At 49.2% G+C, this 13,924-nt stretch overlaps 1 protein-coding gene and 1 pseudogene across 2 annotated transcripts in view; both read left to right on the forward strand.

The window, feature by feature from the left end:
- Nucleotides 1–6,431, forward strand: part of Ppm1f (protein phosphatase, Mg2+/Mn2+ dependent 1F) — a 30,334-nt gene extending 23,903 nt beyond the window's left edge. For both annotated transcript variants that reach the window (XM_021185224.2, XM_029470315.1), the window contains exons 7-8: nucleotides 1,442–1,535; nucleotides 2,718–6,431. In XM_021185224.2, coding sequence (XP_021040883.1) covers nucleotides 1,442–1,535; nucleotides 2,718–3,100 — 477 coding nt within the window. In that variant the 3' untranslated portion in view covers nucleotides 3,101–6,431. The remainder of the gene's footprint in view (nucleotides 1–1,441; nucleotides 1,536–2,717) is intronic.
- A 901-nt stretch (nucleotides 6,432–7,332) lies between these two features.
- On the forward strand, nucleotides 7,333–12,165 carry LOC115029583 (small ribosomal subunit protein bS21m pseudogene; annotated as a pseudogene).
- The last annotated feature ends 1,759 nt before the right edge of the window (nucleotides 12,166–13,924 follow it).

Below are 13,924 nucleotides of genomic sequence, written 5' to 3' on the forward strand. Positions count from 1 at the left end.
GAGCACATCAGCGATGAGAGAGAGAACACACTGACCAGAGACAGTGGAAAACTCTACAAGGGCTCACAGCCAACGCTCATCATGTCTAGGCCACTAGAGGGCAAGCTGAGGTCTGCTCTCAAAAGGATGGGCTGTGAGGTTGTAGATGGCATCTGCACTTGCAGATCAGTGGCTTCAGAAGGAAGGAGCCCAGGCATTGGGCCCATATGAAGAGGGCCTTGGGAGTCCACAGGGATTTGGAGGTGCTCTGAGTGGTACTGGAACCTTGCACACTGCAGCCCTGACACCAGGGAAAGGGTAATGTGGCTATTACTAGAACTGCTGAGTCGCCAAGCTTTGGCTGCAGAGATGCTGTTTCAGGAGGTGGGGAGGAAGCAGGAGGAAGAGGGAAGGGTATCAGAAGAACCAAGCAAGGGTGCTAGCTTGCACCTGGAACAAGCATGGGCACAGGGCAAGGCTGTGATCAGTGCAGCCAGAGGAGGGATCCAGGAAAAGGAAGAAGGACCAAGGTTATAGGACCGAGCTAAGCAAGGCCAACCAGCTCAGCACATTACTTTAAACCCTGGTGCTGTAGTCCATGCAGACTGAGTAGGCCTGTTGAAACAGGCCTGTCAGGGAGGGGATCACTGGCCCCGGTGCCCACTTGAGCTCTGTTCCCACAGCCAGATAGCCTGACTTGGAGCTTCAGAAAGGAAGGCTCTGCAACCTAGAAGCCTTGGGAGGTTTACATGAGTAAAAGAGCGAGATGAGTGATCTCCCTCATCTAGGAGAGAGTCAAAGTGCCCCCGAGGGCCTCAACACATGCACTCAGCTATTCACACTAGCCCTCCGGAGTCAAACTTTACATCTGTGAGCCTCTCCCTGGAGGGGACCGGCCGAACCAAAGAGCTTCAAGATACCTGTGGCTAGACCAAGCCTCTGCCCATCCCCCTTGCAGTTAGGGCTGGATCTACTGACAGAGACGATGCCCAGGAGTGAGTGGGGAGAAGGTTGGCTAAGGGGCAGTCTTGCTACTGCCTCTCATGGCCTAACTCAGGTGTAAGAGTCCTGCCATGTGACCTTATGTGCACAGCACATGCTTCGGCCCAGCAGTTTTCACATAGAGATGACAGCCCCAAGTAAAAGGTGAGGGATCTTCCCTCTGAGTCTGCGCTAACACCACTCTCCTGCCCAGGAGTACCTTCTTGGCCCAAGCACTGCTTAGAGATGTATCATGGCTTGCATAGGTGACCCTTCTACACTGCCCCCCATTCCTTGATTAGCCATCCTGTCTTTAATATGATGTCTGATTTGGATATCTAGGTAAGCTTCTTGACTTGGTTCAAGTACTTTGGCTTCAAATGTGTCTTAGGACTTAAGTTCTACTTATGTTGTGACATTCAAGCCCCTGCCTCTGCCCCCCAACTCACCCAAGTTCCCACCTCATGACTGTCTCTTGCAGGATGAGAAAGCACGAATTGAAGCACTGGGTGGCTTTGTTTCTCTCATGGACTGCTGGAGAGTCAATGGGACCCTGGCAGTGTCTAGAGCCATTGGTAAGAGAGAGGGCTGCTGCCGGGAACCATTACCACATTACTCAGTGACTTAGGGCAGAATAATGCTCCCTAAAGTATTCACAGCATTTAGACCTTCTAGACTTACAGTGGAACTGCCTCCAAATAAACCCAAGATAAGCTAAAAAAAAAAAAAAAAACCCACTGTGTTCAGAATGCGATCTACCCAACCTAGTGGGTTCCAGCTCAGCACAGTCCAGGGAACTGTCAGCAGCTGGCTCCGACCAAGGCTTCCAGCTGTTTGTAAGCTGCAGTTCTCTGCTGTTGCTTCAGCGCAAAGGTGGTTGGACCAGGCAGGTCTCTCTAACCAGGAGAGGATCAGGTTCACAGTGTAGTTTCTATTTACTGTAAATTGTCAAACATTGTAGGAAGAGTCTAGCTCGCTTGGTCAAGTGCTTGCCTGGCATGCACAATCCTGAGCTCAGTCCCCACTTGTGCTGCCGCTGCCACTTAAACCAAGCATGGTGGCACACACCTGTAATCCATCCTAGGAGGTAGGTAGAGCAAGATGAGAACGTCAAGGTTATCCTGGACTACATAGGCTATTGGAAGCCAGCCTGGACTAGAGATCTTTATGCAAATAATAATGCTCAACTAGAAACATAGAAAATTAAAGGCCTTCTCTAGGGCCTACTAAAATACAGTAGGAAACCTCTAGTCGGGGTTAAATATCCTATAGATAATGTCTTCTGTAAGCTCACTCATGCTAATGATTTTTTTTTTCTCAAAAAAAACAGAAAAAGTTTAAGATCCTTTTCCTCTTGAAGAATATAGCTTCCCATTCTTCTCTGTCTCCTGTCACTGCTGAAACCCAGCTCAGAGAGCATACCTGCCTCTTCCTGTAACTCCACCTCCATCTACTCCCTGGGAGTTTGGCACCTGCCCTCTCACCCTCTTGAGGTCTTTGTTGGCTCCTTCCTCATAGCCTGTCTTTGTACTGCTCTAGCAGTCTATATGTAGACTCACTGGAGGTGCAGCCTTCCCTGGAGTGAGAGCTGCTCTGTGGAGCTGGGGGGGGGGGAGTAGGGTGGGAAGCACTAAGCAGGTGACCCCTTGAGAGCCAGCTGGGCTCCTGTACCTTCATGCCCTTGGGGATGGTGATATGGGTTGGTTCTGAGCACACGGGAAGTAAAAAACAAGGCTCTTCTGTCTGTTCATTCCCAGGGGATGTCTTCCAGAAGCCCTATGTGTCTGGGGAGGCCGATGCAGCATCCAGAGAGCTAACGGGCTCAGAGGACTACCTGTTGCTTGCTTGTGATGGTTTCTTCGATGTTGTCCCCCACCATGAAGTCACGGGTCTCGTCCATGGCCACTTGCTCAGGCACAAGGGCAATGGGATGCGTGTTGCTGAGGAGCTGGTGGCTGTGGCCCGTGACCGGGGCTCCCATGACAACATTACAGTCATGGTGGTCTTCCTTAGGGAGCCCCTGGAGCTGCTAGAGGGTGGAATCCAGGGGACAGGGGATGCCCAGGCAGATGTAGGAAGCCAAGACTTGTCCACTGGCCTTTCAGAACTTGAGATCAGTAATACCTCACAGAGAAGCTAAGTGGTCCAGGCCTCCAGGCCCCATCCGGACTCTCCCTCTGCCCTCGTGATCCTCCCCTTCAAAGACCTTAGATCCAACAGGTATAGTGGGCAGGGGTGCACACCCTCACAGCATTCCCTTAGCACCCCAGCCCTTCATGTTGCCTACCACAGCCTGTCCTCATGGCTGCAGAACTGCAGTAGGCAGCAAGTGGATCTCAGAAGGAAACATAGGAAAATGACCTCACCGAAGAGCAGATGGCTGAGGTGAGCAGGGCCGGACAGGTCTGGGAACAGAAGCCACAGGCACCTGCTGGTAGCCCAACCAAAAACACAGGTCAGGTCTTGGAGGACCCTCACACAGATCCTGGAGTGAGATCTGCAGCCAGGTGTCCAGCCCAGGCTTGTGGTTTCTCATTGTACCCAAGGCTGGGAGGGTTTGGTCTGTACTAACACACAAGCTCGCAGTCCTGCTTGACTGCTGGCTTCCCAAAGAGGAGACATTGGTCTTGCTGGGAGGCATAGCAGGAGAGTGACCCACTGCCACTGCACTCTAACTGAGTACTAAGGCCACTAGGGCTTTCTAGACCTCGCTTTTCCCTTGAGCTTCCTGGGGAGGTGAAGTCAGGTGTGTGTGTGTGTGTGTGTGTGTGTCTTTGTGTGCTTAGATTTATTGCAGGGAAAGGTCTAATCCAGAATCAGTATTCAGGCTTTGTCATGTTGTATCAGTGCCAAGGTGACCCACAAGGTCATGTAACTTAAGCAAAGCTTAGCATTTATTTTATTCCTGAAAACTTAAGTATTTTACTTTTTTGTGTGTTCATGGAGACATTTGCAGTATTAATGATTTTATTTTTTCCTAAATTGGGATGGAAACAAATTTTTCCAGATTATGTTAATAAGCCACTTAAGTGCCTTAAACAGCTTTGGTGTAGACGAGAATTGCTGGGCCCGTCATGGATCCTGATAGGCAGACGTGTTGAGGTTCTCAAAGAGGCAGCATTTGTTGTGGGAAGGCACACTTTCAGCCAGCACTCTTTCTGGGAAAGTCCTTTTGTGCGTCTGGGCACCTCGGAACTTCCCTGAAGTGATGGGTAAAGGCTGTGACTATGGGCACCTGGGGTGACACTGGCCTCCTTGCCCACCTTGGAGTCTGGCTGGATCCCAGCTGAGAGAACCTTACTGCTCTTGGCTAGAAGATTGACACACTCAATCTCTCTTGAAACTCTCTTAAGTGTGTTTGCAGTTATGTTGATTGAGTCGTTGAAGACAGTGCTTAGGTGAGGAACTTTGGCAAGCCCAGCAGTCCACCATCTTTCTCCTGTGACTTGTGTCCTAACCTGCTAGACTCTGTCCTGACCTGAGCAGCATGCAAGACCTCTACATCCCTAGAGCAGTGATGGATACAGTCAGGCAAGGAAACCAAGCGAGGGTTGGGGGGATACCAAGAGTAGAAGGACTAGGACGCTCTCAACAAAGGCCAAGCGAGTCAAGGCTGCTCTCTGCAGACACTGGCAGGTCCAGAGAATAATGGTGGCTTAGCAGAGGCTCAGGGAAGGATCAGTAGGAAGAAGGGTGGCTGTGAGGTCCCCATGGAGGAGACATAGTTCACCTGTAGAGTGAAAGCCCTAGCAGGACTTGCAGAGCTTTGTTCATTGCACCTAAGCCCTCTGTGAAAAGAAGCAAGGGAGCTCACACTTCCTCCTATGAGGCAAGTCCACTTCCAGCAGTAGGAGACCAAGCCACCCAAATGCAGCTGGGCACCCACCTGTATGCTTGGCGTTTGCCCACTCCCACAGCAGGGATGGAAGAGCTGGGGCCATGTCGTTGATTCCTTGATCAAGTCTCCTGAATAGGAGCGTGATCACTCAGATGGCTGCCCACCTAATAACTAGGTATTGCTTAACTTGAAGGCCTGCTGCCTTCTTGAGTGTGCGGGGCGGTCAGAATCCAGGATCCTCGGTGCCATCTCAACACAAGGTGTGGTTGTTGGTCCAGCCTGCCTGTAGCGGTGACCTTCATAGAGGGAGATAAATTGATTTTGGTTTTCTCCCATTTTTGCTAACCTGTTCATTGCTGGTAAGAGTGGAATTTGGGCCTCCTTGGTGGTCTGGATTCATACTCACATGTAAAGATGTGCCAAATATCAAGGCCTCAGTGTAAAGGGAAGCCCCTTTCCCAGGCTTGTCTGAGTGCCTCCCCCACCCTTCCCCCTGTCTGGCAATGGTCTGGGACCAACATCAGGCACTGCTCCATCCTGATCTAGTGGCCAAGGGAGACCACATTCTCCTACTGTTGAGGGCTGGCCTTGAGTGAGTTCCTAGACACAGAGAAGAACTCTTTTGTCTGGACTGGAGTTGCCAGTACCAAGCCTACAAGACTTGTTGGCCACCTCCTCCTCAGACTCTCGTCCCAAAAGAATCCCCTAGCCAGGATAATGGATGGCTTAGTAGAGGCTCAGGGAAGGAACAGGAAAAAGAGTGGCTGTGAGCTCAAGTCCCCCTCTTTGCCACCATCACATTGTGTGAGTGGAACCAGTCACTGCACCTCTCAGGCCTCAGGGAAAGGCATGGAGGGCATGCATAGCATTACCAGGAGCTGCCAGAGCAGGGGAGTCCACCCTCCACCAGCAGCAGAGAGGGGTTAAGTATTATTAGTGTCTATTCTTAAAATTAAGTGGGCTGGAACAGAGCTGAGTTACAGGCGCCAGTGTCTTACACAGATACAAAAGCTGAAGCCGGCAGCCTGCCTTTGCAGGTACAGCTGCCTCCCAACCAAGGCCTGGAGGCGTAAGAGGTGGGAGGGCACAAGCAGGCTTTCAGGAGCGTTGAAGCAAGGTATCTGCAGCATAGCTTTGGGCGTCTCCAGAACTCATGGTGAGAGAGGCACCAGCACCTAGAGGTCTTAAAAGCCCTGCCATTCACCATGATCTGTCTGCCCCTGCCCTTTTGGGTTCTTCTGCATGCAGTGCCCCCCTCTCCTGATGCTAAGTTTTGGCCTGGGTGTCCTGGCTACCTCAACTGTATCCTCAAGGCCAGGAGGATGGCTCTGGCCATACTGTACAGAAGCCAGGCCAATTCATGTGAAGCAAGCAGGGCTTCTGGTTTGATTCAGCCTCTGTAGCCTCCAGGAACCATCCTCTGGAGTCCTGTGCTTTCACTGGACTCTTCGGCTTCACCAAACACACCAAGCTTTGCCATTTACATGCCATGTGGGCCTTGCCAAGGGTTATTTCAGGGGTCTTCCTGGGAGTCTTGTTCTTTAGTCTTAGGGACAGGTACCAAGGTGATGAGCTCATAGGACAGTCTTCCCATGGGGCCCTGTACTGGTGTCAATAAACCATATATTCAAGATTCCTGAGTGCTACATGGATCTCTTCCCTGTGTGTCTGTCTATAGTTAACATCTGTATCCCCGAGTGCCACTCGGATCTCTTCCCTGTGTGTGTCTATAGTTAACATCTGTACCCCTGACAAATACTCAACAGAAAAAGTATTTTAAAAGGTGTTCTAAGCCGGGCATGGTGGCGCACGCCTTTAATCCTAGCACTTGAGAGGCACAGGCAGGCGGATTTCTGAGTTCCAGGACAGCCAGGGCTACACAGAGAAACCCTGTCTTGAAAAACAAAACAACAACAAAAAACCCAAAACAAAACAACAAAAAAGGTGTTCTAGAGAGTTTAGCCCATGGTTGATCCCATGTGCTTGAGCAGGAACATGGGATAGACTTCATGGCTATCTACCCCAAAGCCAACCCAGGAAGAGTGAAAAGAAATGACCAGGGACCCACAGGATGTGATCAGCTTCCAAAAGCCAAGTCCTGCATACTGGTTTCCACAATTTCCCAAAATAGTGCCAACAACTTGGTACTTGGGACAAAGCATTGAAAACCTGAGACTTCAGGAGGCATTTTGGATTTGGGGTCCTCTTGGCATCCAGGGTATGTTTGGAAGCTGCTGAGGATCTGGTCCTGGGTTAGGGTTAGGGAGACTGTCCATCCTACCAGCCATGGAGTCCAGAGGTGTAGTAAAGAGGGTCCCCTGGGGAACCTAGCAGCATCTACAGTGCCTCATCGCAGCCTGAAATGCCTCAAGCATTCGGGCACTGAGCACAAGGTCCTCCAGTCAACAGTCAGCTGGGGCCACCTGTGGGCAGAGACCCTCACAGCATTTCAAGGACCACTTGCATGGACACTAAGCACCAGGCATTTCTTCTGCCTCCACCCTGCCCTCTGCCTGGCACTTGCCACATCCTGCATGCAGGGCCAAGGGCAGAAGCTCTCAGAAGATGGGATGCACAGTGGGAAGCACAGCCCTGAGGCTCCTGGTGAGTTTACTGAGCACTCACTGCTGGCTTCTGAGACAGGGTATGGGTGATTCCTTTTTCTTGTTTACATGTTCCCCTAAACTCTGTTTTCTTAGTACAGCAAACATGCCTTTGTTTTCAGTCCCATTTTATTTCAGTAGAACAGACAAATGTTAAAAAATCCACATTTTGGGTTTATTGTCTGGAAATACTCAAATAAATTACTTTCACATTGCTGTGACTAAAACCCTGACAAAATCAAGTGATAGAAGACAGTTCGTTTTGGCTCACAGTCCGTCTGGGCAGGGAAGGCATGTCAGGAGTGTGAGGCCAACCCAGCAGCTCAGAAGAGCAGATCTCATCCACACAGAGGGAGCAGGAAAAGACCAGGAAGCAGGGCCAGCTATAAACCGTCAAAGTCCACCCCCAGTGACCCACCACCACCATCCCTCCATTGCACCTCCTAAAGGTTCCATAACCTCAAACAGTGCCACCAGCTGAGGACCAAGTATTCAGATTTCTGGGGACATTTCATACTCAAGCCACAACACCAAATAATCCAAAATAAAACCACTTAGGAATCTTCCTCTAGCTGGGTGTGGTGGTGCACGCCTTTAATCCCAGCACTTAGAAAGCAGAGGCAGACGGACTTCTGAGTTTGAGACCAGCCTGGTCTACAGAGTGAGTTCCAGGACAGCCAAGGCTACACAGAGAAACCCTGTCTCGAAAAACCAAAAAAAGAAGAAGAAAAAAAAATCTTCCTCTAAAGGGAGTCATAAAGAGCTTAGGGTTGCTATGGAAACAAAGCTGCAGCACAGTGCTGTGCATCAGGATTTAAACACAGTTCTATAACTGAGCCAAGTTAAAAGGTGGTGTGTGCTAAGTCTAGAAACATGTTTACCAAGAGCAACTGACTTGTAGTGAACATGCTTTAGGTTGGATGTGGTAGCACACACCTTTAATCACAGCACTAAGGGAGGCAGAGGTAAGGTGATCTCTTGAGTTTGAGGCTAACCTGATCTACAGAGAAATGCTGTCTTGAAAACCCAAAAATTAAAAGAGGAGGAGGTGGTGGAGGAGGTAGGGTGGGAGGAGGAAGCAGCAGCTGCTGGTGGTGAGAGGTCAGCTGGTAACAAGAAATGATAAGACTCAGAGTCTCTGGATCCACAGTCCAGGTAGCTAAATCAGGGTATAAGGACAGCAGCCGAGGGGAGCCTGTTAGACAAGGCTCACTGTTGTAATGAAAAGCCTAGAACTATAGAGCCCAATGGCTAAGGAGACTGGTCCTTCAGGACTTGCCTTAACAGGTGAGAGGCCTGCCTCAGAACAATTACAGCAAGTGGCCTTTAAGAGAGATCTGCTTGGATCCACTGAACTCCCCATTGGACTCTAGACCTGCAGCCCTCCATCCTCCACAGTGACTTCTAACACAACTTCTGTGCCCTCACCCACCTTGGAGACAGCCAGTAGCTGTTTGAATGGAATTTGCTCCCAAAAGTCTCAGTGCAATAAGCACATGCAGGTCAAGTGGACTGGAGCCCCCAGTACACAAGAAACCACTCTTCAGGACAACTGAAAGCTGCCTCAGTACCCTTAAGAATTAATACATCGTTTCAAGTCAAGATGACTAAGAATCAGCAGGGGAGGGTCTCAGTCCAGCCATGTAGCAGACATCATCCTGACATGGCACACAACTCCCAAGGGATAACAGGGCATCCCACAAAAAGCCACCTACCAAATCTTCACCAAGAGTGGAAGATACATTGCCTGCAAAGTCTACCCGGGCAATTCTTCAACCCGAGGAAGGGGCAATTTTCAGAGTCTCTAGTTTCTATCATTTGGTTTGTGATTCCTTCATGAAACAGGGGGAAGGGGCAGGGGTAGAAGTAACAGGTAACAGCCTCTTCCTGAGCTTCCTTGGGAGCCTCAGAGAGCATTAAAGCTGCCTGCATGAAGCACAGCCTCAGAATGCTAGTGAGGATAGGATGGGTCATCCAAAACTAAGGATGTGTGAGATGCCAGAAGAAACCCTGTTACTGTGTGAACTGTCAAGTCAAGAAGTCTTCTGATAAACATTTCTGCTTTTTAAGTATCCTTAACTGACCCTGAGAACTAGGAGAGGCCTGTGTACCATCCTAGCCCGGCTGTACTCCTTCCTCCCAAGCACTGGCTCAGCCCAGGCCCTGTCTACTCTGCCTTACGGGACCCCTCTCCTGTTCCCCAGCCTTGTCTGCTGTGTTCCTCTTAGCCCGTCCCCAACACCCTCAGACTGGCCATCCCATTGCTGTTAGACTATAGTTTATGGGATGCAACATAACCTGCTGCTGTTGGGTCTGGGGCAGTGGGGACAGGGTTTCCTGGGCTGCAGAGTGGCAGAACCAAGCAAGAGGCAAATAGAATCTGGTTTTTTTGGGGTTTTTTTTTGTTTTTTTTTTGGTTTTTTGTTTTTTTAATTTGTCCTTTCGCAATTTCACTCATGTACACAATGCATACCCTCCTACAACCCACCCTCTCACATCTCCCTACAACCTATAAACCATTCCTCTCCCCTACAAATATCTTTTCTCTGACTAGTGGGCTGATGCCTACCCTGTCCCCAGCGCTCCCTGCCCCCAGGGGACACAGCTGCCCACTAGGCAACAAGCCCAGAAGAAGATAGTGCCAGCATGCAAATCTGGGGGTTTCTAATCAGGCCCTGCCCCTGCTGCCCACGCATCCATCTGTCTTCCCCCTCCCCACACCCACACAACTCCTCCAGAGCCCCTGGCAGAACCTCCTTAAGTATATGCTGCCTTGCTGTTCCTGATGAGTCGACTCGTGTATCTGAATCTCCAGATGGTGGTTTGCATTCCCCCTGTCCTCCAACTGCATGTAGCTCGACACACTCTCTCAGAGCCACCAGATGGGAGTGGGGGAGTCAAGAAGGACAAGTGAGGTGTGACGGGTAGATGGGTGTAGTGGAGGCAATTCACCCAAGGGACTGAGCTACCAGGATAGAGCAGGAGATGTGTTAGACTCTACCAGGAGGGAAACAAGCTAAAGCTAATAGAAAGAGCGGGGGCCATGGTCTGCTGGGGAGACGGGGGAGAGGCGTTATGTCCATCAAACGAGTTTCCTCCTGAGGAAGGGAACCTGAAAACCAGGTCTCCCAGGCTGGGTCTAGAATGTAGCAGAGCCAGAAAAAGAGGCAGAAATCCTGATTAGCAAGCTGTTATCTGATTTGACCACAGATCTCCACACTCGAGTCCTACATCTCAGCCTTATTAACTTGTCTGGGGCCTGGATGGGCTCTAAGCTAATCAAAGATAGGTCACAGAGGACTTCAGATGGGCCTCAGCACTTGGGAGGCCAAAAAAGAGAGCTGCTTAGCCTGGGCTATATTGGGAGACCTTGTCTCAAAAAATCAAAACAAGAGGCTAGGGAGATAGCTCCCTTGGTAAAGTGTTTGCCTTGCCTAGGGATTGAGTTCAGACCCTAGAAGCTGTTTTTAAAAAGCCAGACTTGATGGTGTTTGGGACTCAGACAGGAGGGATTCTTGGGGCCCTTCAGCTACGCAGCTATATTACAATTCTCTGGGAGAATAGAAGCAATGGTTGAATATATATTAAAAAGAGACTTATTAGATTAGTGTATAGCATGCAATATAGGTAGTTCAACAATGGCTGTGTCACACCAAAAAGGTCAAGAATCTGGTAGTTTGTCATCCCCAAGGGTTGGTAGCCTGACAGGTACCAGTCTTCAGTCTACATTAGAAGTCTTAAAAAGCTTGTTCTGGTGTCAGTGAGTTCAGCAGTCACAGCAACAGAACAGATGAATTTGCCAGCAAGAATGAAGGCAAACAGGCAAAAAGCAAGCTTCCTTCTTTTATCTCCCTTCTAAGTTTCCATCCACATTTAGCATGAGTCTTACTTTTTGTTTGTTTTTTTTTTTCCCTGAGACAGGGTTTCTCTGTGTAGCCCTGGCTGTCCTGGAACTCACTCTGTAGACCAGGCTGGCCTCAAACTCAGAAATCCGCCTGCCTCTATCTCCCAAGTGCTGGGATTAAAGGTGTGTGCCACTGCTGTCTGGCCCATTTTAAATAATATAACCAAGAACTCCCTTAAAGAAGGATGAAGGTGCACACCTTTAATCCCATCACTTTGGAGGCAGAAGCTGATAGATCTCTGTGAGTTCAGGCCAGCCTCAGCTACACAGCAAGTTCCAGGCCAGGAAGAGCTACATAGACTGTCTTACAAAAAGAAAAGAAAGGAGGGAAGGATAGGGAAAAAGTGTCCAGCACTTAATTGACAACCAAGGCAGCACATCCCACCAGCCTAGCATACTTGGTGAGTTCCAGGTTATCTAAAGAAAAATATAAGAACAGTGGGTGGGATTTGAGGAATGACACCTGAGGCAGCCCTCATATATGCAAACACCATACATAATATATACACAACACACACCATACACACACACACCCAAAAGAGTCATTTTGTGGAGGGTTGAGGAATCCGAATTCGGAGGGCCCAGGCCCTGAAGAATGAAGATTTAAAATCAAGGCCACAGCTAAACATCTGAAGTTCATTGCCAGGGCTGTGATGGTTCAGGAGGGGAACATGGAAGGTGAACAGAATCCTCACCACCTTACTGCAGTCATAAAGCCACGACAGTACTATGAGAAGCCTTGTGACTGCCACCGGCAAAACAGCTATGAAACGTGCTGGAGGATCCACAACATGGAAATGGCTCGAAACATTAACTTCTTGATGCAAAAGAACCGTGCAGACCCACGGCTGGGCTGCTGAGGCTTGGGGCTAGACACCCGCATTAGTTCTATGTCCACCTCCTTTCTTTATCCAGTCAATTTCTGTTACTTTTCTCTACAGTAAACTCCATCACAGGTGAATAAGACAGCATGGACATACAGAAGCTATCTTACTGGTCCACAGCAGGCCCCTCCTTTGATTAAAAGGAAAAGAAGGAAAAAAAGAAAGCCGTTTTACCTAACAATCTAACAGTCTCCTACAGCACAGAGTCCTGAGGCAGAGGCGGCATCAGGAGAGCCTCGTGAGTGGACTGTGGACACCTGCAGGGGCCTCAGATAGCTGGAAACTAGTGCTCACTACAACAAAATCAGTTACCTCTGGAGTTAGCTACTATAGGCCTTATATTACTATTTTTGTAGTTTCTTGTTTGTTTCACATAGGATCTCATGTATCCCAGGCTGGCCTTGAACTCTCCTGATGCTCCTCCCTCCATGGAACGGCAACTCTGCACCACCACACCTTGCTCAAGCGTGTGTTTTCCTTCGTTCTCCTCCTTTCCTCTTCCTGTTATCATTATCATCACCATCACCAGTGTCAGCAACACCATCATCACCAGCAGCAGCAGCACCATTGGCACCACCACCACCACCACCACCATCGTCTTCATCAGGCTGAACTCCATGTCTCACCCATGCCAAGAATATATTCTATCACTGAACTTTGTTTCTGGCCCTATATTTTCCAATAGTTTTTTGGTTGATTTTTGTTTTTGATTCAGGGTCTCTTGTAACCCAAGATGGCCTCAAACTCTCCTGTACCTTCCAAATTCTGGAAATACAAGCACACATGCTCACAACTGACAGGGAAAAACAAACAAAAAACATGGGTTTCTGATGATCAAATTCAGGCCATATGTGCAAAGCAAGCCCCAGACCCCCATTTTTTTCAAATGTATCTGTGTATGCACATGTGTGCATGTTCATGTGCACATCTGTGTGTGTGCATGTACATGCATGTGTGTTCATATGAGGGGGTGCATTAGGGGTAGGGATGTGCATGCATGTGAGTGAGTATTTGAGGGCCAACAGGCAGCCGTGTTGTCTTCTTGAAGATACTTTGTTGTTTTGAGACAAGGTCTTTCAATGACCTTCACCAACAGGATGGCCAGCAAAACCCTAGGGCTCCTCCTGTCTCCACCTCCCTCATGCTGGGACCACAACGTGTGCCACCATGCCTGGCTTTGGTTATGGGGGTTCTTGGGATCAAACTCCAATCCACCTGCTTGCTAGATAAGCATTTTTTTTGTTTTATGTTATATAGGTGTTCTGCCACATATATGTATATGTTTCAAATGTATGCAATGTCTGTGAAGGCCAAAAGAAGGTGTCAGATCCCCTCAGACAGGAGGTACAAATGGTTGTCAGCCACCATGTGGGTGCAGGGAATCAAACCTGGGTCTACTAGAAGAGCAGCCAGTGCTCTTAACCATTAAGCTACCTCTTCAACCCCGATAGAAACATTTTACCAACTAAGCTATCTTCCCAGCCCATTTTCTATATTAGTAAAAAGTTTTAAAATCAGAAAAATAATACTATCTCATAAAACCAAAACGATCCACTCATTCCCTAGAGTCTGGTGGCCTTATCTCCGAGCACACACTGGTCCAGACTCGTGGGAGGATGAGAGCAGCCTTCTGTGGTCATGCAGCTGTGTAGTACGTGGAAGGGGCAGGCAGGGAGATAAGAACCAGAGGCCTGCTGCTCACCAGATCTGATTCAAAGGCAGAAATCTGGGGGAG

The sequence above is a fragment of the Mus caroli genome, unplaced genomic scaffold (assembly GCF_978045245.1).
Source record: "Mus caroli unplaced genomic scaffold, Mus_caroli_1 scaffold_17, whole genome shotgun sequence".
Taxonomy (NCBI): domain Eukaryota; kingdom Metazoa; phylum Chordata; class Mammalia; order Rodentia; family Muridae; genus Mus; species Mus caroli.